The 27,771-nt window shown below is 40.9% G+C and overlaps 1 protein-coding gene across 6 annotated transcripts in view; it reads right to left on the bottom strand.

Moving 5' to 3' along the window:
• Positions 1-27,771, bottom strand: part of FGGY (FGGY carbohydrate kinase domain containing) — a 202,668-nt gene that overhangs the window by 9,383 nt on the left and 165,514 nt on the right. For all 6 annotated transcript variants that reach the window (XM_015635969.2, XM_015635972.3, XM_015635971.3 and 3 more), the window contains 4 exons: positions 24,551-24,698; positions 23,136-23,210; positions 19,917-20,037; positions 17,285-17,379 (listed from right to left, as the gene is read on the bottom strand). In XM_015635969.2, coding sequence (XP_015491455.1) covers positions 17,285-17,379; positions 19,917-20,037; positions 23,136-23,210; positions 24,551-24,698 — 439 coding nt within the window. The remainder of the gene's footprint in view (positions 1-17,284; positions 17,380-19,916; positions 20,038-23,135; positions 23,211-24,550; positions 24,699-27,771) is intronic.

The following is a 27,771-nucleotide window of genomic DNA, read 5'->3' as shown; positions in this document are numbered from 1 at the left end:
TCCTATCCTATCCTATTTTTCAATTATATTCTTTGCCATGCTCCAGTGTCTACCTGAGTTTAATGAGGAAAATCCCTGCTGTGAGTTTTGATTTGAGAATATTTTTTCTCTGGTTAATCTGATGTGTGGTTTACTATTAAAAGAAAAAAACCAAAAACCTGTACCTCAGAAATATGCTTACATTTTACTCAATCTGGACTGCATTTAGGAAATTACCCTGGACAGGGGCTCATAAAAAACAAGAGACCTTTAGGAAGAGTCTTTCACTACTGTAAGCCAGTAGAAGGTTGAGATGTTAAAACAGAGAATAAAACTGCATTAAAATATAGAGAGAGCCTTCTAGTAACCTTACAGATATCCCATGTCCAAAAAAAACATCATTTATGAGATACAGAGCTATCCAATGAACGATGAACAGAGAATAAATCCTAGAAGAAAGGAGAAATCTGTTGGGAGTTTAGCCTGGACTGCATGGCACAGAAAAGGCAGCTGTCCATGGCACAAGGCATTTGGTTTCCTTGCCATGATTGCTACAGACAAGGGGTCAGCAACCTTTTCCAGCACACTGCTCTAGAAAGTATTTTTCTTTCCCAAATTAAAGGCTAGCAGTGACTGAGCTGAGTGAAGCTGAAGCAAAGCACACTCATCATTGCAGTGGGGTGGACTAGATGACCTTTAAAGGTCTCTTCCAATCCAAACTATTCTAGGATTCTGTGATCAGCTGATGATGCTGTCCTGTTTTGTTAAAAACTGAGCATCCTTTCTTCTCCAGATCTGAGTATCAGACAGGGATGAGAAACTACTGCTCCCATTTGTCTTCTGCCTCTAGAACTGCCCTCCAGGAGCTCTCTTGCTTAAAAAAAAACACTTTAAATGCTGATACATATTGCTAAACAATGTTATTTTGGGAAGGATTCCTTAAAAACCTGGGAAGCCTGATCTGAGGATGGGATGGCCAGTCAGTTGCCTAATGTGCTCTAATAGCAGCAAGGGACAAGCTCAAGCTGAGCTGTAGAATTCTCATGGACACAGAACAGAGAGTTTTACAGGAGGAAACTGCAAAAGTCACACCAGAATAGGTGCTCTGATCCCCTTGCTCCTGAAAACTTTGGCTTGTATCTCTTTTGGATACCACTGAGAAATGGTAAATACAGTTCCCTTTAGCACTAAAACTTCTCTGTCAGCAGGAATCTCTTAATGTGCACAATATCCATGAACTGCAATCACATTTATTGCACAGAAAACCTGTAGGCACAAACTTGAACAAATTCATTTGGAATAAACTGTTTTATTGGCAGATGTCAGGTTACCCTCATCACCACTCTGGCTGACATTTTTCTATACAAAACCAAACCCAAGGGCTATTTATTCCCACCTGCCCCAGAGCCAGAAAGAGCCTCTGATAACAGTAATATTCCATAACCTCTGTTACTGAGCAAATCAAAACCTGTCACCCAGCACTGCCAGCAGGAGTTTTAAAGGTATCTCAGGCATCTTTTCCCTTAGCAGATGTTCTAAGAAAGCGTTTGTATTCATTTGGCAAACAGAAAAAGAGCACATTTTATAATTGCCCGTGCCCAAAACAAAGGCTGGTTCTGTCTGCAAGCACCCCAGTTGGAATTAGAAGTGAATTTGCTGTGGGATTGAGGCACCAGTGGCACCAGAGCTGGGCTGGTCACAGCCTGAGATCCAACATAGCACCATGCTGAAAGCTGAGATCCCACAGAGAAGAGCACCCAGGACAGTCACCACCTTCTCACCTCCAACTTTAGGCCAGGTGGGAAGCCTGGGGAGCTGGTTTATAAGCTCTCCTTTTATCTCCAAGGAAGGCAAATAACACCAAATCCCTCCAGAGGAATGTTCTCACTTTTGCTATCCCATCCTATTTTCCCTGCCTTTTAAGAAGCCCCCAGTGAGCTGCACCTTGTGGCTCCTGCTTCCAAGCAAGCCTTGCCCCTTCAGCCACTTCAGTGAGAAATTCCTAACCCACTGCTCCTCAAGTGCTTAGGGGGAAAGCTCTTCCCAACACACCTTCCATGACTGTAGTCACTGGATTCATTGGCTCTGGAATTTTAACCTTGAACAAGCCACACAGGCCCTGAGCTCAGCTCAGCTGGTCAGAGCATGGTGCTGATAATGCCAAGGGTATGATTTTGATCCCCATTTGGGGGCCCTTCACTTCAGAAATTGATCATCCCTGTGGGTCCATCCAACTCAGAATATTCTGTGATCCTGTGAAGCCTTCTGCACCTCAGTTCCTCACATATTCCATGAGAATCACTAACACCATGAAATCACTACCAAACACTCAGGAGGAAAATCTGGCCAATATGGGACACAACTGAACTTTGTGCTTCACAATTCAGCTGATCTAAGTACTGAGCAAATTCCTGCTGCTGAAGATCTGTCCTTTTATTTAAAGAATCAAGCTGGGAAAAAGAGATGAATAGCAGAGGCCCAAATGGTTCATGGAGCTTTTCACTTGTAGGTCACTGAGCAGAACCTCAGTGAGGTCAGTGAGTGTTGGGAGCTATGGTGGGATGCCAGCTTTTTATTGTGTCCTCTGCAAAGGGATTTACTAGTTTCAAATTAATTTCTATTGTATGCAGTTTTCTCAACATGAAATGCTGCATTGTCACAGCTCAGTGACTGATAACCCTTTGCACAGCCTCACAGGAGAAACTGCTGCCACCACCTGAACGCTTCCTTTAAAAATCACACTCGGAGAAGTGTCCTGACTGTGAACTGAGGCTGGAGGAGCTCAAAGAGCCTTCCCCAGCCATGGGGGTGGGCACAGCCCTGCAAGGAGAGTGGCAGTACAGCTGCACATTCTGTTCCTGACTGGAGCACAACTGGGGAGAGGCAGAGCTGGCCCTGGGGCTGTCCTTGCTCCCCACAGTGGCTGCTCCAGGAGGGAGGTGAGTGTGTGCTGGCAGCACCACAGGCCTGTTCTCTGCAGAAAGTACTTTCTGAAAGGAAAAAAATACAAAACAGAAGAAGCAAAAATGAACAACTCTATCATTATCTGATGTGCTGAGATCTCAGCAGAGATCAGCTCAAAGATCCATATTGTTTACAGCAGCTGATGAGTCTCACAAGTGCTGAAGCTGTGCTCTCGCTTAAAGTGCTAACATATTTACAGTTTTCAGTCCTGTCCTTAGCACTTATCTGTCATTTCAAGATGAATGCTCCTTTTGTACAGCCTAATCACTTGCACGAACACTCCACTAGCTCAAAATCCCAGATTTGTTTCGCTTTTCCATTAGCAGCAATTCTGTACTTTGGAAATTGCTTAATGCAGCAAATCTGAAAAATAAAATAAAATAAAAACAACTAGTTTTTGTTCAAAGGTATTTCTTTGGCTGTGATGAGTCTAGAATGGAGGGAAAAATATGAAATTACTTTTATCTGATACAAGTCTGAATTTTACTGCACACCTTTCTAAACACACTTATCCATTGTTCTCCTCTGGCTTGGTTATTGACATTGGAGTAATTAGTGAAGATCTATATAAGATCAGACACAATCAGCAACATATCCAACTAAACCCTTGATAAGAAGCCATTTTTTCATGCTCAACAATCTTTTCTCTATTCATAATATTTCAAACATTTGGTAGGAACCCATTCTGCCCCCTCCTCTCCCAACAAACAGTAGGAACATGTGCAATTAAGAGCTGTCAGTCATTCTGGTTTTACAGGAATAAAGGAATGTGGGTCATTCTACAACTCAGTAACTTAATTTAAAAAAATGCAATCCAGGCATGCAAGAAAAAGGATACAGTTCTAAGGAGGAGGTCTTACCCTGCTGGATGTTTTACATTACTCTCATTGGGTTACTGGCCTGTCACAAATCAGTTTCAGATTCACCTCAGAAAATGCTCAGCAATGCAAGATGCATCTGTTGTTTCTGCTAATCCTGTCCCCACTGCAGTCAAAAAAGGGCAACACCTGATTTTCAGAAGTCTCCAGAAATGTCTACAACTGTAGTTTGGAGGGTCCATACCTGAGCAAAAAGGGCACCTCAGTTATGTGCTGGGCCTAAAGCTTCAGGCTGGAATGAAAATGCTGATCTGGAATTAGCCTTTGTTCCTAAGAAATTGCCAATCCAAACCCTGAGTGAATTTGTGCTTTAAAGGATGTGGTCTCCCATTCCTGCCCAAGTATTCTCTAAAAACAAGAATTCTGCATATGCAGTGCATTTTTGTGCTTATGTACAACACAATCTTTAAATGTTCTGAATGTTATAAATACCAAAACTTGATATAAACATCAGAGTTGTAACCATGCCACAGTATATAAGCCATTTTCCACATTATATACATAGCAATGAAAATTAACACAATAAAAAACTGCAGTTCTAATGTAAGATTTTGAAGTCAAAAGATGTTCCAATTATGTGTAACTGTCAATCTACAGCCTTTCCATTCTGACTTCTTTTAACCCACCAGAGCAACACCTTTAGCATCATCATAGATTTTCTTTGCACTTTTTGTTCTATCACTAATACAACAATAAACCTCACCTCTGAGGTATGTAAACATCACTAGATCTGCTTCACAGGTCAGAAGGATGGAGAAGAAAGTTACACAACTTGGCCAAAGTCACAAAGTCAGTGGCTGAGGTGGGAATAAAGTTTATGTACTCTGCCTCTCAAGTTAGATAACACAGATTGTTTTCTCATTGCAAAATTCTGCTTTTATTTATACTCAGAAGAACTTGGTGCTGCAGTAGTTTGTGTCAATTTGAACTAGCACAGAGCACCTCCCATTACCAGGCTGTTAATAAGAACTACTTTGGCAAACACCGAATTTTTCCTGTGTCCTTAGGAAATACTATACTACATTTTACAGGGTATTTGATCTGGAAAGCCAGGCTACTCACTCTTTATCTCCAGGACATGAAACAAGCCTGAGATTTGAGGTGTCCAACAGTTCTGGACATCCATATCTGTTCATACCTAAGGAGTTACAATAGGAGCAGAGAAGCTGATAAACCAAGAAAAGCCCTTTTTTCCTTAACCCTTCCTGGTAACGCTGCAGATAAATCTACCATGGGTGGAATATGAGCAAAAACCTCTCCAGCCCTAAATCCTATTGTTAGATGCTGTGTTGCATCTATCCATGGGAGAGTTTCCAGCTTTCTGAAGGCACAATCCAAAGAATGGTAAATACCATCATTTGGAGAAATTTAGACAGCTACAAAACATATTGAAAAAGGGTGCATGGGAGGAAAATTGGGCAGGGAAGCAGGAAGGCAGTGGAATGACTCTGGTGTGAGAGATGCTGTGTAATTAGCCACTAGAGGGAACAAGAGTCATGCTCTTAATTAAGGTGCAGCCTCTTTTAGCCGGTGGCCTGAGGGTTATCCTTGCCCAGGGAAGCTGGATGGGGAGGGGTTGAAGTCTTTCCCTGTAAACTTTGGAGTGGGACAAAGCTTTCCTGCCCTTTGTCAATGTTTCATCTTCCCCTTTCGGGTCTCTAGAAGCCTTGACATAAGCAGGGAACAAGACTTGAAGAATTTGTACACCTTTCACATCTCCTACCTGCAATTACCTATTTTTTGCACCTGGTAAAAATGTTTAAGCAAAAACCTGGGATCAGAAGGGATGAGACAAAGGAGAGAATGAAAAAAATAAGAAAAATGGTATAAGAGACAAAGCTGTATTTTGCAGACAGGGTATACTTTCGTGTTGGCTCTTTTGAAGGAGAAGAAAAGAAAAATCACATTCACATCATTGCAAATGGTGTGAAAAATGTGAAGTAATGCTCTGCTGGCATCAATAGACTGAGACTGGTCAGGAGGGATGGGAAGGACCTGCACCCCCTCTTTCCTGCTGACCTGACTGGAGCTGCATGAGAAAAATGAATGAGGTGAAAAGCAGAAGCCCCTGTTTTTCCTTGCTGCTGCTGAAGGACACAGACCTATTCAACAGCATGGCAAGGACAGGGTCACAGACAAACAATCTTTTTATTACCATAAAAATAACAAATAAGTAACAGTTACAGCCTGTAAACATAAGACTCAAATTAAATAGAGTTTTAAGTGGTACAGTGTAAGTGGAAGCAGGATCCCACTCCTATTAGAGCCGGCTCAGCCTAAAGAGTATCAGATGTTACCCAGGCCTTAGAAGGCTTGGGACATAAACTATGTGTGTAAGAGAAAAAGAAGTCAAATGACTCATGACAGAGTTTGTTTTAATATAAATTACTTCTTCTGGCTCTCTGCTTTTAAAGCCTTGCCATGTTCAGATCCTGAACAGCTAACCTGGGCAGCTGGCTCCCTCAGCCCTGTCCTTCAGTTTGTGTATAAAATGCTGGCATTTACAAACTCCTATTCCTCTGGCTGAGGAAGGACAGTTTATTTTAGCACTGTGATCAGTGCCATCATAAATCTCCTCTCTTCCAGTCCAAGAATACTGGCACAGCCCAGTCAGGGCTCTGTTCATATGCTGTGCCCATAAAACAGAGGACATGCCATGAGGCTTTACTGAAGTCCTGCAAGCCTTGAGAGGGGACTTGAGGTGAGGGATCAGCACTGACTGAGCCACAAACCATCCCTGACTCTTTGCTTTTCATTTTCTGAGGACCTGAGTAAGGGAATGAGATGTGGAAAGAGCTGGGAGAAGGAGAAGGAGAAGAGAGAAGAGACCAAGGGATGGGAAAAGAAAAAGTGAAAGTTACTAAAGAAAAGAGAGGCACAAATGAGAGGCAAAAATACAAGAGGAAAGAATGAACAACATCAGAGTGGGAGCAGGGAGAGGGACATGGAGGCTATTGGGGATTTAGTGCTGAAAGAGCAAAGCCCCATTCCTATCTTTATTCTTTTTCCATGCCTGGTTCTCCTCTGGGATGAGCAGAATGTCCATGTCCAAAAAGCCACACGTTTGGCATTTTGTGCTTATGGCAAATGTGCTGAATATCTACAGGGACAAAGTTATACAAAACAAATAAAAAAAGCAAATCTTGCTTAGTCTCCCTTTCATGCAATGCAAGAATCATCCCTTAGATGGGACTATTGCAAAATTAAACAACCTTGCAACTACAACCAGTAAATAATGAGTAATGTGCTTGTATGCTCAGAGCTTTTTTGCCAACCAGTCCAGGAACGTGAGGAGAGCTCATCAGAAAGAGGCCCCCATTTATCAGAAGGGCTTCACACAGCTTAGCATCTTTAGGGCCATTACTCACCTCCCACACCTAAGCTAAGTGCCAGCTCCCAACCTAGAGCCTAACACACATCCCATTTATCTGCTGGAAGAAACACAAGCTGCTTCCCTCAGTCTGGTCTAAAGATACAGCATTCAACACCTAAACTACTTCAAGTTAACAGAAATGGGTGATTTCACAACAACATACAGAAAACCACCAATCTGGGAAAACTGGGTGAAAATTAAGTCTTAGCAGACATTTTGAAAGCAAAAGGAGTCTGAAGGCTACAAGGCTCAGCAGTATTTTGCTGAATACATCCCAGGTGTTTGTGCAACAGGGCTGGGCAATGAAGGCACCTTTCAAAGGTGATGTGTTATCATCATCCACCCCATGGATTTGGGAAGGAGAGGCTGGGATGGGTGATGGTACAGCCCTCCCATATATGCCTGTCATGCAGAGACTCTTCAAAGGAAAAACTATTGATTAGAAGTTGGTTTATTTTCCAGAGTGTTCTCCCTTGAGGGGTCCCTTGTGCTTCCCAAGCTCCCAAAGAAGTGACATGTTCAGATCTAACCATCCCTCTTTAGGGAGGAGTCCATTGCCACATCACTTTTCTCTGTTCCTTGCCCAAAAATTGTGTTTCCCCCAGAGCTCCCATATCCACACTCTTCCCTAAAACCTCTACCTGGCAAAGGACTCTCTGGAAGCTGTGGCAAACAGCAGCTGACAGCAGGTGCTCACACAAACAGGCCCTGCATGGGTCAGGAGGTATTTCTGTACTGAGTGTTAGTGATGCTCAGAGGAATGCAGCTCCCAGGAATGCTACACATTGAGAACATGCCCCATAAATTATTCCTAAGACAACAACCACACTCGCTTTTGCTGTGCACTTATAAGGCACAGCAAGAACCAGGCACAGCAGTTCTCCCTGTTTGTGCTCTTCCAATGTTTTTCAAGCCTCATCTGGAGGAATATCTTTGTGCAAAAATCTGCAAGTCAGGCTTTTCTGTGCCCACTTGGTGGTCAGCCTTCCTGCCTTTATTTCCCTCAAGAGTGACAATTATGGTCTTGCTACTCATTACGTGGACACGTGTCCCAATAAAAACAGAACAGAGCCACAAAAGAATTTCATATGGATTCTCTATATCTCACTGTCCAACTTTAAACTGTGCCTCAGAAATTTTAAGCACAGGACATGTGAAAATTTATTTCAAAACAAGAAGGAAAGGGTTGGGAATGGTTGTTTTATGTCTGTATCTAAGAAACCAAGGAAACAAGAACATATGATTGAACAAAGAAAAGAGAATGAGAATTGGATCCCAATTCTCAGGAAAGACAACATGTTAAAAAAGCAGCTGCCTTCTAATAAATGTTACAGAACCTCTCCTTTACCATTTCAGATCCATGATTATATGACAGGGAATAAAGAAAAATGTCTTTAATGCTAACCACAATAAAATGTATTGGACACTCTGAGATAGTAAACAGTCTTGTTAAACAATACAGAGAGAAAATGTTAAGAAAGAAACCCCTCTTTAGGAGGTTTAGACATCTTGAGGAGCAAGGATAACATAGCATATGTAAAACATAAAACATTTTCAAATATAGGGTAGCAAAAGTATGTCCTGGTGGTCTGAACTAGTGGCACCAAATCTCACAACTAAGTGCTCATAATGTCCTTCACAAACTTCAGTGTGAAAAACATTCAAGCATTTCAGACAGTGCTGTGACTCCACATGCTCGTGCTTCGCCACGCAACAGTCTGATCCCTGTGCTGACATAGCAAGAGTGCAAATCCCAGATGGAAAATTAATCTCACAATGTAGCCAGATTGAGTTTCCAATTCTCCAGTGCATAACTTGAAGGTTGTTCTGTTCAGCTACTGAAGAGGTGAGGGCAAAGAGATTTTAACTTGTTTGACATCCCAGACATCATTTAAGTAAGACACGCTCTAAAAAGGACCTTCTTGGCTACTGACAGTCACAGAAGATCCATGGCACCCTCCTTTGTCCTCATCCTTCCTATAAAATATTGCTATCACATTTTCCCTGCTTAAATGGCCTGGACAGAAGGGGAGTCCAAGGTCCAAATGACTTCAGCTGTGTCTGTGAGTACATGAATAAAATTGGTCCTTAAAATAGAAAGGAGAAGGATCACAGTACACTTTTAAGAAAGTATCTATCTACTATAAAGACACATTTATGGTTTCCTCATATTTATGGTTTTCCTCAAGAAAAAACAGGGTCAGCAAGCTGGCAAAACTGGAAGGTTGTGATTTTATTAGACTTCTACAAGCTGATCTTAATCTTACTCTTCTTGAAAATAAAAAAATCAACTAATTGTGTATTTCCTTAGACAAACTCCACCGTGGTCACTTCATGTTTTGTTACAAAAATACACAGCAGCAGAAGGCATTCCAGGCAGCATTTTTTTCTCCTGCTTGCCAGGTCCTGGGCTTACTGACAGATGAGAAAAACACCATTGGTTTAATAAGAGTCCCAACTTGTGTAGATTAACAAAATACTACATCTTATTCTTTGCCAGCACCAGCTGATGTGAGCTTTTAAAAAGCTGAAAGACATGACAATGTAAGTGTTAATCCTGCAGACAGAGGAGGTTATATTCATGTTCATGTAGTTGTTTCTAACACAGTAATTCAGGGTGTGAAAGACCCAGAACTTGGAAGAAGTCAGTGGTTGTGCCACTGTGCAAAGCCAGCTACACTTTCAGCGTAAAGACTGATTAAATAGATTTCTTTTGTCATGCTTCCCTCCAAGAGGTCTTCATTACCTCTTCAGTCCATCCTCGTAAATATGAAAATAGGTAATAAAATCTTTATCACCAGTCTCAGCCAGAATTAATAAACAGAGAAGCCACATTGATATCCTGACACATGGTGCCCCATCTCCTTTCACCAATGTCCAAATGAAAGGCCATGTTTTATTTCAGTACTGTGGTATTTCATGCTTATTTCTGCTTTCAGAGCAACAACGAGGCCACATCCCTAAGCACTGGACTGCTGAGGTTGCTGCCTCCAGTGTTAGAAGAGCTGTGCCAAACACTCAGCTCCTGTAAATGGGCAGTTCTGTTATAGCTGATACATCACACAGGCTCACTGCAGCTGCCTTTCCCTGTCATTAAAGAGTTACTGAGAAATTCCAAATCTGACCATTTGTGTACTGTGTGACATTTCAAATGCAGCACGCTGAGCTTCCACAAGAAGGACAGCACTTAACAAAAGACACAGACTTTGTATCCCATTACCTGTGGCACCTGAAGGAGCAATAACACAAACCAACTGCAAGAGCTCTGATCACCTTTATCATCTCAAGAAGTGTCATCTCCCAGTGATCTGTGTCAGATTCCTGCTTGGGCTCTGATCCAGTAAAGTACTTCAGCACATGGGCAGTCCTGCCTGTCTCCAGCTGAGATTCTTGCATACTTGAAAGTCAGATGATGCACTCCAGTGCTTGACTGGACTGGGGTACTGGAGTAAACTGGTGTCACTCCTCTGCAACCCTGGAGCAACACTGATTTACATTAACTGGGAATGCTGCATTAGGATTGTGGACCAAGATCATCTGTCACTGCAGCAGCTACATGACCTGCTATGACAAACTTTGACATTTACTTAGACAAGTTTTTACCTGTAATAATTTCAAGTGATATAAACCAACCACAAATCATCTGCTGTGACAATGAGCTAAACACTACTGCACAGCATGTACTGATCTGCTAATACATCAAATGTATGACAACATATAGCACTAGACATTGCACTCCCCCAAGAACATTTCACAGCAACAGAATTATTTCTCTCCACTCCAGTATAAAAGGCAGCCAGCAGGATGATATCAAATGATGGCAACTCTGCTTCTCATAAAAGGACCTTGGGGACTGCAAGGAGATTTGTGTATCTGCACTTCAGCAACACAGCAATGTGGAAATGTTAAAGTTAGTAAAGCAAACAGACCTCAAATGAGAAGGGCAACAGATGTCAACCAGTATCACATGTCAGTAAACAGCAACAAGGCAGAGGGTACTTTTCTAAGCACTTTTGTGAGAGCATCGTGTGAGCAGCTACAGCCACATCTCAGCTGTGTGATCTCTACATGGTGGTGCTTGTGGGTGTGATTTAACTCCCACCAAGAGAGGAACTCCAGCCACATGGAAATGCTGTCCACTGGAGTCAGCTGAAAGAAAGTAGAAAGGTTTCTATATATTTATTGTGGCTTGGAAAGTGAAAAAGTCACACTCTCAAAGTGATTGAAAGCTCATTCTGTGCTTGGCAGAGACAAACCAGCATTTATATTCCTCAGCTTTAATACAGAAGGATGATCCTTAGGGCAAAGAGTAGTAGTGATTCATCTGCTTTTTACCCTCACTGCAAAGACTTCTGACAGTAAGGCCAAAATATGCTAACTAAAAAGGCACTCTTTGTACCATAAACACTAGGCCACAAGGAACTGGACAGTGGCCATCAAATCACTGCCTTTTCATTTCTCCCTCTCATCTATATTTCTCTCAAGATTTCTGGTAAGGAGGCAGCTGACTCTATACAAAAGCCAGAGGCATTGCCAGGATCTTGGTGGTTTCATGCATGCCATATTGAATCTAATTTTATTACATGAGGGAAAAAAACCACTCTCAACTAAGGAAAGTCACATTTCAGTGTCAAAACACCAAGGAAAGAGGTAAAGGGATGGAGTTCTACTGCCAAGTCACTGCCCTTAGCCCAGACTAGGTTAGATGCAAATATTCTCCACAGCCATTGAACATCTTACATGAAATTGTTTGGTTCTCAGAGTCTCCTGGAAGAAGAGGCCACACCAACCAATGCCTACCCAGGAGAGCAAGAACTTTTTACTTTTTGCCCAAGGATGGTCTCCACTAAACCTTGGACTAAAACCCTACATGCCCAGATCTGGAGTTCTTGAAGAAAAGGAAGGCAAGGTCACAGCACCTTAACACACTCCTTATGTCCATCATGGTGTCTGAGAAAAACCATCATCCTTCCTCTGCCTTTCCAAAATCCTCTGATTAAGGGAATGGGAGAAAAAAGCCAACATGCAAGGAAGGCCTTTGCTAAAAGGTGCATTAATTAGGTAAGGCAAGCCATCGAAATGATTAATTTGCTGTTCTCCTTCAATATTATGTTTACACAAGTTGATTATAGCACTTAATTACTAATTCACCCAGCTCAAAAACAAGAGTGCTTTAAATTTTTAATGAGATGAGGGAAGGCAACATTCCTGAACTCAACAGGGAGAAGTCATTTTATTTCCTCTTTTGATTTCCCAAGTTATTACCATTTCTAAGGAAAAACTTATCCCTTCCCTGATCTTCCACTCAGTCCTTGCTTTTGAAAATATGGAAATCATGGGACGCTTGCATGAATTTCAATCCATGGCCTGACAGGTAATGCTTTGGAAGAGGAATAGAGGATCAGATCATGAACTTCAGCATGACCACTGAAATAAGTGGAACAAAATTACACCAGAGAAGGCTTGATCCAGAAATGGAAATGGCCTAACCCCCTCCACTTCTGTCAGCACAAAAGTTGAATATGTCTCAGTACTATTTATGGGTGTTCTTATGAAAATGTTGTCTCTTCCCCATTGCCAGTTGGTCCATTACCAAGGTTGTGCACTAATTGTACTCAAGAACAACTTTACATTCATGGCTGTCTGTAACACTTTAATTGTTACAAGGCAAACACTCCATGTATCCTATGCTCTTCCTCGCTGATCTTTATAAAACTTGTGCTATCTGTGGGCTTTGTTATTTGTTTTTTCCCTCTGTGTTCTACCACCCAACATCATCCTCAGACAACTGAGAGATGTCCATTAAATGAAGTAAAACCCAGCAGTGCATAAACAAAACTCTTCCAGGCTCTGTTAGTACAGAGCTGTGAGTGAATTATTTCCCTGCAGCACCTTAACTTCAACTCCCACCTGCAGAGCCCACAGACTCTGAGCCAGGGGACCACGACCCCCACGGCTCCTGGGCTGCTCCCAGGGCTGCAGACTGGACCATGGGGGTCCTTCACCTGATCTGCTACTAAATAATTCAGCTAATCCACATGAGATAATTACCTAACACCTCTTCCTATAGACTCCAGCTCATTTTTTACACACCTCTGACCTGCTTTATAGAAATAATGGAAAAGCTTTTCCCTGTCTTTTAGCAGGATATACCATCAACTTGCTTAACAACCAAAACCAACAAAGGAAGGACTAAACCTCCCTTAAAAGTCAATTTGATACCTGAAAAATCTTGTAGTCATGTTGATTCTAAATTCTAGCTCAGTGTTTCACATTAAAAATGTTCACAGAAAGCTGATTACAGAGAGTTACCAACAAAATGCATTCTGGAAAATCAGAGTTTTTTCTCTCCCATGCTGCCCTATGTGAATGCAGCACTTCCAAAATAAATCTGGCAATCTGATTCCATACAGGTAATTTTATTAATTGCTTTAATACACAATTAAGGAATAGTCAGTGGGCTGCAGGGTTTTATAAGGCAATAATCCTGTTCCCTGGTGTACAGCTTTGTCCCAAAGAGTGAGCTATCCAAAAAAAAAATTAGCTGGATGACTGCCAAATCAAACAGCACCTTCTTCCCATTTTCAATTACGTATGAGTGAGGCAGAGTAACGAGGATATACTGGAAACTTTGACATTTATTTATTGAACATTTCTACTGAGAAGGAATTGCTGGCTGGCTAAACCGGAAACTATATTTTTACTATAATAACAATCCCACAGAAAAGCAGGATCCTGCTGCTCAGCATGAAAGGAATGGCTAGAACCAAGAAATTGACCCATCTAAGCCAGCAATGTTAAGGTTATTTCATTCAATACAGCACATATGTCAAAAATCTAAACCCCAAAAATACAGTCTCTATTTCAAAAATCTTTATGCCCCACTGTTTTACACAGCACTGTCTGCCAGGGCTCAGCCAGGCTGTGTTAGAGCTCCCACAAAACCACGCAGAGAAAAAAGCATTTCTTGGGGCAAATTAAAAGATAAATCAAGAAGAAAATCAGAGGATTTTATCCCCTTTCTGGACTTTCTAGATACTAAATAACCAAGAGATGAAATGGGGAAGAACTCACCACACTGGGTTTTTTTTTCCTTTTTGGATAGACCAATTGTTTTACCACAGAGGAGAAAAATGCAGGGAGAGTAAATGAAGAGGAAAATAGGGAAGTCAACATTCTTTGAAGCAACAACATATGGTGACCAGGACTGAGAGATGGAGGCTATAAATCTTCCCTTGATAGAATTACCTAAAGATGAAATTGCAGCTTCAAGGGGTTTCAACTTTTCAATGCACACTAGAAGCTTGCAAATTAACCTGTTTGGTCACAGTTTTTGCATTAATCTTCATTTCCAAGACTTCTCTGTAAAGGCTCTGTTTATTGAGAATTTTGGTACTATTACAGGTGTGGTCAGTAGAAAGCATGAAAGCATATTTCACTTGAAATATGAAGAAAAATATGTGAAAAGTAAGAATTAGAACAAAATGCTAAATTGTTTGAAGAGCTGCAGTATGGGAAGGGAGAGGAGACAGGAGGCATGTTGCTGCTCGTTTCTTTGTGAGAATAAACTTATTTAGGGATAACAAAAGATAAAGGAAAAGCTTTTAGTGTTCCAGCCACCATGACCAAGACAGATCAGGGTGAGGCTCCTGCTGTCCCACATGGGTGCATCAACAACCACGTGTGGTGAGTGACTGCCTGCCCTTGGAAAAAACATCCTCTGAAGCAGCTGCTTTCCCATCTCAAGCCCCAGTGGTGGGGCACCACAGCACCAAGCAGCAGGACTGTGCAGGAGGATGAGAGTACAGCAACACCACAGCCACACACCTACCCCAGGAAATGCCACCCAATTCCAACACATTTCTTACCTGTTCAGCTAAATAAAACCTAACTCTGACTACTCCATAAGGTTGTCACAGAGTTGGCTCTTCCCTGGGTGACCCACCCTGTCTTTCCTCTGATGAAAAGGATGTCCTGGCAGATTTTGAGGATCATGTCTTTGTGGCCAGATTCTGACTGAGGCAGCTGCTGTGACCTGGCTGCCCCATGCCCCAAATACCTACAGGATGCACATTCCATCAAATTCAGAATCCCTGGAGGGCAGCAGCCAGAGCTCTTCTCAGCAGAGCATGGTAAAGTTGGACTAAAATTAGCAGAAGTGATTTGGAGGGATCCAGATTTGGGTGCAACTTCCAAGCTGTCCTAAAACTGCTTGAGTTTTAGAAAGTGGAGAACAGCCAACCATTAAAAACCAGGGAGCTTTTAAACGTTTTGATTCTGACACTGAGTGGAAATGTCCCAAAATTGTTCTGAGAAATGTGACCAGTGACTGGGGAAAATACAGTAAAAAATTCCCTTCAAAAAAACCACAGACATAAGGAGAGAGGTTATTGTAAAAAAAAACCACAGTTCTCTCCTTTACTATTACACTGAGCAAACAAAGAGCTCTGGAAAGCACAGTAATTAAGCACAAACCATCTATTAGAGGAGGGATAATAACCTGTATTTGCAAAGTCTACAAAGATGCTGCATGTTTGCAACAGCACCTCTAAGAATGGGTTGTTTTAGAAGATGTGTTACAAAAACAAATGTCAGAGAGGCTATTGAACTGCAATGGTAGATACACATTTACATTTCCTTGTCCCTAAAATAAATGTATTCAGTTTCTCCTTTGTGATGCCATGCAGCTAAATCCTTCTAAAAATATTCATATCTGAAATTACTGGATATTCTTCTGAAATATTTTTATATATAGAGACAGGGTTAAAAGCTAAAGATAAGTGGATACATGAAAATTGTATCAAACACAACACAGAAAACTTCACAGTATTAGATTTTTCCAATGCTGATAAAAACAGACTTAATAAAATCAGTTTTGAGATGTTCAGTCATTGTACAGTAGCAGAAACATCCTAGACTTGGAATGAAATATGTGTTTGAAGGCAGAAGATTACCAGATGAGTAAGAATTAAATATGAAGTTCTGTCACCAAAAGTTGCTACTGAAATTACATTTATCAAAATAAGGCCTCCTTACAAGCACTAGAATTATTACACACAGACATCTATGCTGCACTGTGTATTTGCTGCAATGGGATTCACTGGAATGGAAACATTCTTATGAAAGGAAACTGCTCTTCCTGCTAACCTACATAGCCCTGTAGAATATTCCCATTTGGAGAAGTGCCAAGCACAGCCCAGCTCCTCAGCTTATGTTGAGCTGTTTATTGATTCCAGTGGAACTGCACCAATTTAACCAGGTCAAGGAGCTGGCCTCCCTATTCACAAAATATCTCCAGATAAGCTTTTGTGTAAAATTTCATCTACAAATATCAGTGCCTGGTGTTATAAAGAAAAATGCAACAAATGTATTAGGGACCATCTTGATAAATCATTTTGTCCAACTGCATTATGCTGTTCAGTGTCCTTGTGCAGCATGAGGAGAGGACATGGCTTATGGGATTGCCAGGTGGGAAAAAAGGCATGATTTGGGACTTCTTTGGGTTTCTGATGCCACTGCTGCTTGTATAAATGAAGCTAAACCGTGTTCTGACTGATCCACTAAAAATAAAAGCCTCACTGCTACTTTTTCAGCTGTTAGTGGACTGAAAAAACATGAATGAACAAGAAGTTCCATTCTCATTATTAACTCTGCATTCACTGGGAGAAGAGCTAAGATGTGTTATTTTGTACTGCATAAATAATGCTATGTTGCTTCTTATGTTTAACATTCCTCAATATGAAGGAAGGAAAGTAGGATAAATGTAACTGAGATCAAAGTGTGAGCTGCCTGCAGGATCAGAGCCTTTCCAAATTCCCTCTTTTATCTGTAAAGTTACATGGGCTAACTTCATATACAGCAGCTTCTATGCATGTCCCCACAGTCCAAAGACAAATGAATCCTCAACACACCTAAATAATATCTGGAGTTAAACAGAGGGTGGAGAGAAAGCGATGCTGGATCCTGTCTGGATGTGCAGAAGGGACAAACTTTTCCTCTTGGATTAAGGTGTGTGCATGGGTGCCAGAAGTCAAGGTGTAAAACACATTAAAACTGAACAAAAAATGACATAAAATCAGGTGCTGAATACCTGGATAGATGCAAAATCCCCAGAAGCACAAGCTCCAAGAATAGCAGCACCCACCAAAACAGACTCCACTTCTTTGGACAGCACAACAGGCTTGCCTGCAGAGGGAAGAGCCAGGCCCCTGTTAGGGAACACAGCAGCACCAGCAGCTCCACAAATAATTAAAACCCAAAAACACAATCGAAAAAGGAACCAAAAAGGGCTTGAAAACCATTATTCAAAACCCCATTCACAGCTACATCCTGCTGTAGGTTAATGTAAACCTCTCTGCTCTGTGGTTCCAGGCTCCAAGAAAAGCGCAGCATTTAAATAAAATCATTTTACCAAAACATTAATGCAGAACATAAAACACACAAAAAACAACCCCCCAGATCTTTCACACTGGCTATTTATCTCACTCAAAGGACTTGGTATAAACCTGTTACCCACACCCTCCAAACCCACGTGCCTATTAAAAGTTGACCTGGAGGGGAAAACAAGGCGGTCTCCTTTTTGTTTCTTTTGCAACAAACAAAAAAAGATTGTTTGTGTTTGGTTTTGAACACACAGCCAACAAAGCCAGTCTGGTTTTGCTGGAAGACATGAAAATATGAGTAGCAAACTTTCTCAAGCTATGTATGAAATAAAAAGAGAAATCTTGTCTTCCAAATTGTGCAAGGTACTCAAAAACAAAATTAAAACACTGGAAAAACAAGTAAACAATATATATTCTAAAGCAGAATTAAATTAAATCACCCATGGGTACTATCAAGAACATACTTCCCCTTGGTTTATGCAGAATTTTCTGAGACCTAGCGTAAAGAAAAGCAGAAAAAGGCTAAAAAAACAAACAAAAATTAGCCTGCTTTCTTAATTCCCCTGAAAAATCTAAACCAAGAGCAGGAATCTAAATACTTTTCTAGCTGCACTTCAGATGCTTGTCCTCACTATGTGGAAAAATTCAATATTCCTGCAGTATTTGGCATGTGTCTGCATTTCCAGCACTGAGATAATGTCATTCAGTGAATGATGATGCAAACACAGGGGTGGGAGCAGGGACTCCTGCTCACAACAGTCTCCACGATATTATGCCCCAAAACTGCTTCTCCTGAGAGCCAGCTGTAAGATCAGAAGGAGCTGAAATTTGGGTGAAGTCCTAAAATCAGCCACAAACAACTCCTATAAAGGAAAAAAGGCAAAACTTTTCAAAATGAGTAATAAAATTATTAACATAAAAAGCAATTAATGACACAAGGCATTCAGTCACTTGATGCAAAGCTTGCCCTGTCACCTGAGCAATCCTCCAGTTCAGCTGAAGCACAGCTCAGGACTTGGGTCAGCTTGGAACAGCAAATCTAAAGCTCAAGCTCAGAGCTCCGTGGCTCTTTGCCAGGCGTCAGTGAGCAATTTTCAGCGTGCTCGAAAATTTACTGCCCATTTCCCGCATCGTCAGAATGAATACCGAATTCTTACCAGGCAAACAAAAAGATCAAGATACTTTTTAAGTGGCCTGTGGAATTATCTATTGGATGTCTGCATGGCTGAGTCATGGGCATTTGTCTCTAACAATAATATATTCAGAATTTTTTTCTTTTCAGGAAAGAATGGGGGATTGATCCTGGAATGTTAGTTATTTTATCTGATAGGCTCTAATGAGTTCAACATAACCAAGAGCATTTCAGTCAGATGAACTCTGACATCTCTTGTCAGTCACTGATTTTACAAATGGGGGAGAACTCCAAACTGCAAAAAGGCCTTTTTGTATTGAATTGTACTTGGCCATTAGTTACAGTCAAAGAACTTGTGATTACATTTTAATCAGAATACCTTTTCACAGATCTTTTCTTTTACACATCACAACCCAGCAGCCCAACTCTACATGTAGCTGAAATTCACCTAAAATACGTGAGTTTTTGAAGGAAAGGCATTGACTTAACATCATTTTTCACAAAGCATGACTTTGGCTACAATATATTTAGTGAATTTTAAGGTCAACAGGCATTATTTTTTTGCTTGTCCATCATGGTTATAAAGTGTGGCTTGACGTTAGGGCAAGTCAGATCTCCAGACCAAACACCCCAGATTTGGGCCTTAAACTTAATTTATGACAGCTTAACTGATCTTAATTTGAAATAAACCCAAAACACACATCGCTCAATGTTTCTCTGAAGTCCTTTACACTAAATTTTGTTATTTTTTCCACATTTTTTGAAGTATATTCAACTGACTCACAGGTGTGCGGAGATGTCCAACACACACAGGATGAAGGGAGACCAAAAATGCCATGGGGAGGCCTGAGAGCTCCTCTCACATACCCATGGCCTTCCACCCACCAGGAATTCTACAAAACCAAGAGCAACACCTTGCAGGAGCAAGGATCCAGATGTTGTCCCCTAAACCACATCAGTGACAAAGGCATGGAACAATTCAGGAAAGAATTGTTCTATGGAATGGATACAATGCCCAGCACGAGCAGGAAGTGACACAAGTCAAATAGGATGAAGCCAATCAAAGGAACATTTAATTGCACACTTTTTTGGCCATGCAGCAAAATACAGCTCTATATAAAGAAAATTTTTATTTTTCCAAAGACAAAGTACCTAGACACCTAAAAAAAAGTATTTACTCTTCTTTCCATGCACTTCCCCAGGCTTACCAGTAATGTCAGCATGCATCTGCACAAAGAGAGGGTTCTTGCTCAGCCCACCACACAGGAACAGCGTGGTGATGTCATGTCCTGCAGCCTGCATCACCTCCAAAATATGTCTTGTTCCCAACTACAAAAAGGGGAGAAAAAACAGAACCAGATGAGCACAGGAGAGCAGCCACAGGAAGAGGACTACACCTGCATGGCAAAGACATCCCCACCAAAACCTTCTCTTTACTTTGTACAACAGCATCTGAAAATCGAGCTCAGTAAAGAGGTTTCAATTCTGAAGCCACATAGCAAAACAGAACAAAAAGAGAACAGCAAATAAAAAACTGTTTTCTGTCTTTTCAGCAAAAAGGAAAACCTGAAGAATTTTGTATTGGCTTAACTATTTCTCTTGGCTTTTGCCCTATGCAAAATAAAATGTTCCACTTCATGGCTGGATTAGTTGAAACATCTTGAATGCAGACATATTTTAAACTTTTCATTTATGGTCTCCCTTCTGAGAAACTCAAATAAGAATGGCAGAAGCAAATGCTTTTCCATTTTCAGAAAATAAAATCTTTTTTCTTTTTGTTTGCTTTGCTTCCCTCCTCACTGAAGTCAACTTTCTCCCTATTTCCCTCTTGCAAGAATATTTTCCATTTCTTTGACAAAGTATTTGACAAAAAATAATTCCCAGCTCTTTATAATACCTTGGAAATTAACTTTGAAGCTCAGACTTGACAAAACATAAAATTCAAGGCAAAATGTTGCCCAGGCTGACTCCAAGCAGATTCCCCACAAAACACAATCTGGTCAGAGTTTTCATAAACTGTTATTTAAGTTTTCTTTAGGCCATGCTGCATTAAAAGGGCTGCAGCTGCAAACCCCTCTCCAAATAAAAGCTACTGAAAATTGAATTTGCAAGGGTTCCACCAGGCTGGAGACATCCACAGTGAATGCCCAGTGCTATTCTGGACAGGCCTTCAAATGTATTTTGATTTTTAGACAAGCAGTTCAGAGGAACCTGAGCAGCCCCAGCTGACTAAATCCATCCCTTCCCTATTGACACAGAGAGCTGATTTACAAATCACACAGCCACGATTTTAATTATGGAAAAACAAACTGCTCCAAAAGGAGTCTGCCTGCTCAGAACGGGCTGGACAGCCACAATTACATCTCTGATCATGTTCTCATCTGGCCAACTGTTGCATTGCATTTTGCAGTGAATAGTTAAAAGGAGATTCTCTTTCACTGCTTCTGAAATTCAAATTTATTAACAACTTCTCTCACAACATACACACGTCAAAGACCCTGAGAAAGAACATGCTGTGAAAATTATTTTGTGTTTACCTGCCTGGAAAATTGTATTCACATCGCAATTTAAATTAAAGCCAGACTTATTTCACTGTGGGTGGGGGGGAACTAATTTAATCCTGGGTTGGAGAAAATGCAAATTGAGGGGCTTCAAATGCAAATTTTATATGAAAAGGAAAAAGCATCTCCTGCTGAAAAGAAAACTAGAGATTAACATTCTGTGGGCAGGCCTACACTTTGTACAAGATTTTTACATAGGTTTAAAGTTTATATTGCACCCATTGAAGACAGCTAATGGTACAGGATTACTACAACTGTTTCCTTCAATAAAAGTGAAGCTAAAATTGGGAGTGAAAATTTAATTTCCTAGGTATCCCATTAGCAATTAGTAAATATATTGAGTCTAAACTAATGCTCTCTGTCTACTTTATAGTTACTGTTTCAATAATGCTTTGGGGAAAAATAATTTCCTTTAATTTAAAGTGAAAAGAAAATTACAATATGGCCTTTTTATATTAAATCAGCCCAATCAGCTCTCTGAAAGATATGCAGCTGCTGAATTTACTGCTCAAGACAGTATTTGTGTTTTACAATAAAGTTTGAGCTGTATCATATAAGGAGATAATAGGTGACTTTCCCAGGATTTCCAGCAGAGAAGGTTTCCACTTCGTTAGCACGAGATAATCACAGGGCACCTGTTCCAGACTGGGAAGTTCCTTTCAGGGGCAGGATCAGTCCCTGGCATTGTTTAACCTCTCCTCCACATTCTTCTTTCAATGGTGGGATTATACTGAAGCATCAGGTATAACCCAGCTACATCCATCTGCAAAAGGCTCCAAAGTCACAACAATGAATCCCGGGCTGGGGTTAAGTTCTATTTTTTGCTGAAGAGGGAGGGTTAACACATAAAATGAACAATTCCCAGCAAATTTACAGCAGCCGCCCACCCTCTCCATCCCAGATGGCTGACCCAGCCTAGAAAAGTTGTTGTTTAACCAGGAGAGGAGTTTGGAAGTTTTCCAACTGAATAGAGTTTTGTCAGGAAAACTCCCCAATTCATCAGACTGTTCATGTTTTGCAAAAAAACACCTCAAGTTCAACAAACTTAAAAAAAAAAATGACAGGAAGGATTTTAAAGGAATATGGATTTCAGTCACCAGAGGGCTGGGGACAGCATGTCCCACTGGAAACACCAGGCTTTCCAAACCTCTTCTGTGAGCCAGGGTTTCACCTCAAAACAGAACTTCTCGTGAACTGGAAATCCTGGGTTCAAGAGCAAATCAGGGCAGAAAGAGAAGTATTCCAATGAGATTCCCCATCCCTGCGTGCTGACAAACACGAGGAACATTTCCCAGCCTCCCTGCCCTGCCTGCTTGCCCAGCCATGGCCACAGGCTGGGACTGCTCCCCTCGGGGCAGGGACACCAGGGGAGAAGCTGTGCCCTGGTGGGTCTGAAGCACAGCCCTGCTCAGCCTGGCACAGAGCTGTGCCTCACCCACCGGGCAGGGAGGGCAAACCCTTGGATATGGGAACAATCTGAAGCTGAGGCTTTTCAGGGCAGCACAGAGCCCTTTGTACAACTGCCAGAGCTTTTCTCCCCCTTTCTCAGCCTCCCTCTAGACAGCTGGGATGTTAACACTGCTCCTTGTGCTGTCAGCCTCCTCCCTCACATCTGCACCAGAGGCAAAAGCTCGCCTTACAGAATTGCCATAAAGACAAGATTTTTTAGGGGAACATCTTCCCCCACAGTCTGCTGATTACCCTCCAGTAGGAGTGGTCACCAATGTGGGTGAACAGTATCTTGCTCCTCTAAGAAGCCCATTAACTGAATTCATTATTGGAAATCTGGTTAGCAGAAGGGAATGATCAGTCTGCACAGAACACGAGACAATTCATTTCTTCTTTTATGCACCAAAAATGTCTTACAGCAATGGCTTGGATTGTGGCCAGGTAGATAAGGGCAAGTTCATCCAGACCCCGAGACAATGTTAGTCCAACAACCTGTGCAAAGATCAAAAAGAAGATGTAAAAATCCAGCCAAAGTAAAACTCTGTTATTCTCTATGGCTTCTTGTTGTAACAAGTTTTAGTGCCAATTCCAAGCCTTACTCCTGTGAGCTGTACACATAATGTTATGTTAAACATGTTATTCCTGATCTGGGGAAGAACCACATAAATTATCCTTGCCCTTGTGAAGAAATAAAGAACAAACAGAGTATTGTATGGGATTAGAGATACATTAACTCTGACAGTTTTATGTTATGACTCAGATATTGCTCGTGAATGTATTTAATGTAATAATATGAAAATTCTATTACATAAAAATAACTTTATAAAAGCATTTCTCCCCCTCCTTCCCAAGTACCCTGACATTGAGACACAATTAATAATTAAATACTATATCTTAACCTCCTTTACTCTGGCATAAATCAATACTGCACTGTAGTTACTGTGGATTAATATCAGGCAAGACCTGAACGCAGACAGAATTGTGACAGAAAAAATGGGTTGCTATTACCAGTATTTGCATACAGCCATCATATCAAGGAAATTCTGATTTTGCTGCAGTATGTAATTCTTTCATAAAATAATGGAGATATTATTAGGACCCAAAAATATATAGGCCCTTGTATTATTTTAATGTCTCCCTCATTTGTGGCTTAAAACACGCAGCAGTGCTTATGCCTTTCCTATCTCAGCCTTAAATGCAGCAGATTTTGGTGCTGGTGAGTAGCTTGAGAAGCTCACTTCAAGGACAATTTGTCATTTTGAAGGAGATTTTTGCACTATTCACCAGGTATTTTGATATTGCCAAATGATACTCTTATTATACCCTTCTGTTACAGTTCTGCACAGCCCTGGCTTGTGAGTGAGCTGATCTACCACTGTAAATTCAAGGAAGAGAAACACCCAAACTCTGAAATATGGGCTGAAAAGCTGTTTAAATCAACCATCTATATCAGAATATTTCATTCCTTTCCCAGACAGGTTTATCCAAATTTCTCATGAAATTCATTGCAACAAATGGTAAGATGTGGTAGACAGGTGAGATAACAACAGCAAGAGCTGTGAAATGGGATTCCTAGGAAAGGTACCTGGACACACAACATTCCTCAAGTTTTTAGAAAATTAATGTGGCTGTAGTAATATCTCAAGTACAACAATCTCTGGTTTTCTACTGAAACATCAGCAATGCAGCAAGAAACCCAAATCCTTTGGGATAGTGTAAATAGCTAAGGAGGAGTACAGTCAAAATTGAAGAAAAGCTCCTTCCAGACTGCTTTTTCTTTTTTTTTTTTTTACCCTGTATTGACCTTTTTGCAAAGACAGGCTGTTTCTTACCATGCCCTTTAGTGTCAGATCTGTTAAGGGAGATCTGTTACCATGGAAATCTGGCCAAACATGTAAATCAACAGTGAGGAAACCCACAGGCAAAGATTTCTTAATCAGATCCAGGTGACTGTTCAAGTATGTATATATACTGTGAGCACTGCAAGAAAAACAAGTTGGAAAAAAAGGGGGAAGGTTATTCCTCAAACATAAAACATTTGTACTACCACCAAATGCAGAAACCCCACCAAAGCACGGCAAAATCCCACTGCCTGCCAAGGCCATGGCAGTGTAGGGATGTCTGTGCACATGTGCTCAACAGGCCATCAGAATTCCTTAATTTCCAGGGATGAGAGGGGATAATGTGACCTCGAGTTTGTCCAGGGACTCCTAAGAGTCCCCAGAAATGTTTGAGATTTGGGGGATGCTGCTACTCCTCTCCCACAGCTGAGAGGGAGGAGTGGGGATTCCAGACAGAAATGAAAACCAAATAAATTCCTTTGCAAATGTTTAAAAATTTCTCTGATTAATCAATAGTTCTGGATGTACAGCTTTCCTTTTTTAAACCATAATTATTTCAGTGTGTGTTATGATTAAAATGCAGCACTGAGGGTGGAGGAGAGAAAGTGAGTGGCTGCTATTTTAGGGAGGAGCCCAACATGGGCCTGAATATGATTGTATCTAAGTTCAGATGCTACACCCAACTCCACAATATCCAGCAGACTTTTTTCCTGGACTTAGGACTAATGGTGAATTCTTCAGTGCCTTGGCTTGCAATGACTCTAGTGACATTCCATTTTAAAAATGTTGCAATTATGCTCAGAATATTTTTTTCAAACACTCATCCTATCACAAACAAACCCATATATATTTTCCAACTCCTTGGAAATCTCCAAGTGGGGTATTTAATTCTAGACATGTGGGTCAATAATAGCATCTAACCCTAATTACAATTGATTACTCATTGTCTCATCCACTGCAAACCCAAACAGTGATATTCATTTAGCCTCTACATGTATATTCAATCATGCACTAATGAGATCCCTAAGGGAATTTGGCATATGCTTTACTAGTTTGACTTCTGACCCACTAGCAGCTGTATATTTATACTTTGCATTCAACCATTCAGCTGCATGTTTTTTCAATTATACCTTACCATGTGTACATTATCAGAGGATATCATTCAAAATGAAGTACACTTGGAAGACATTAAAATAACTAATTTACATCATTATTCACGTCCTTTAAAATGTACTTTATGTGTCTTCCTGGACCCGAATTATGATAATTTGGAGGTCACCATCACTTCTTTCCCATTCTTGTAAAAGTGGCCCTGTTTTCTCCATCCCTAAAGACTCCACTACAAGCAGTACATGCTAAAGATAAAGTCATTTTAATTCCAGCCTCAATCATGGCTTGACTGTTGGGAAGGATAAAAAAGGAAAGCTTCACTCAACCACAGACCCACCAGACATCCCAGCCTCTCTCTCCTCTCCATCCTGGCTGATTGCTCTCACAAGGATTAGCCATTTGTGCAGCTCTGTCAGAACACAAGGACTGAACAAAAGGAGGCTGAAGTTGAGCCAAATATGCTTAAGATCCACATAACCTTGGAATTACACTTTTTCCCACACATTTTCATATTTTATTCGTTTTCCTAAATATAGATAAGGGTTCAAGGCACTACATTTGGATTGAGTGACCAGCAAAATCCCTTGAATACTTGCCAGATCCTGTTTTACCACCTTTATGTTTAAAACAGTATAACACCATCACCTCCTGCAGCTTTTTCTACTCAGTTCTTTGTGAAAGTATCAGTGGCAGCTGCCTCTGACCTGCAGAGCTGAGCACGAGCTGTTGCCCTGAAAAAGGAACTGTGTGAAAGTGGAGATAAGAAATCAATGCAAGTGTGGCCAGAGTTATGTTTGTACATGGGACACGACTTCAGAAAGCAACCAGAGGTTGGTATTTAATCTATTCAGGAATCATGGAAGATGCCAGCAGGTATCTCTCAGAGAAAAAAAAAATTCAAAAGTTTTAGATTTCTAAATTTAAAAAAAAAATGTTCTAAGCCATCTAGAGATAGAGAGAACTGCCAAATATGATTCTTAAATTCTGCTGGTAAGACCCCAGAATAACTGGTGGATGCTGTGTGTGTAACTTCAATGCTTTCTTTTCAGGAAACATCTCTTTAGATGAGGAAATGGCACTTAGATCCATAGGAAAGGGAATTCTGCCCTAAAACATCACTTCACCAAGTGACAAATGATATACAAACTTTGCTGTCATTTAGACACTTTTCTTCTCTAGCAGATTATAAATGGTCATTCTAGAAAACAGAATTATTAAAACTTTAAAGCAAAAAGGATCATATTATTTAATTTTCTACTCTAATCTACCTGTACAGGATTTAACAGAGCAGAAATGATTAAATGTCAGACCTACACAATTTGTAGGACAATGAGCAGAAGTGATACATCACAGCAATTTCTGTAACTTGCTGAATTGCCTGAAAAACCCCAAGTTTTGGTGCTCACAGATTGTGCCTATCAGTTAGACCAGATGCTAAATTTAAATTGTCTAGAAAATCCTCATTCAACCCTCTCCACTTCCAGTAAAAGAAGGGTAAAAAGGAACCCAGGAATAGGGCTGGCAGGGTTGCACAAGCCTGGCCTTCAGCAGCAGTGGTCAGAGCTGGTTGTCTGAGCCTCTCACACCCTCACAAGTCACCACAAATCTCTGCACCCATGCTAAAACAGCTGGAAATCTGTTCTGGTGTGGGCAAAGGAGAGGTTGCACAGGGAAACTCCTGAAATCAGCTGTTCAGCAGGGACCTGCCATTCCAAACCTGCTTCTTAGCAGCATCAGGAGAAAGGGAGGACAGGTTTGGAGAGGCAGAAGGAGGTGATTGGCAGCTGCAAGCAAGAGCCATGGACTTGTGACCTCTGATGTTCTTTTTTTAATGATCCAGACATGCATGTGTTTAACTCTTCACTGCACTGCACCCAGCATGGGAAGTAAAGGCAATATGGAATTCCACACCAAAGTATGGAATTCTCATTTGTTTTCCCCTCCATGGATATTTGCAATGGCTGAACAGATTCAAATTCCTACAGCTGCACAGAGAATATCCTTAAACATAATAAACCAAATTCTCTGAACTGTTCTGCTGAGAATTCCAGGGAAATAATTTATCATCATCAATAATCCCCCAAAACAAGATACCATGTTTG

Source organism: Parus major, chromosome 8 (assembly GCF_001522545.3).
Source record: "Parus major isolate Abel chromosome 8, Parus_major1.1, whole genome shotgun sequence".
NCBI lineage: Eukaryota > Metazoa > Chordata > Aves > Passeriformes > Paridae > Parus > Parus major.
Note: the sequence above shows the minus strand (reverse complement) of the source record. Positions and strands in the feature narration are given on the sequence as shown.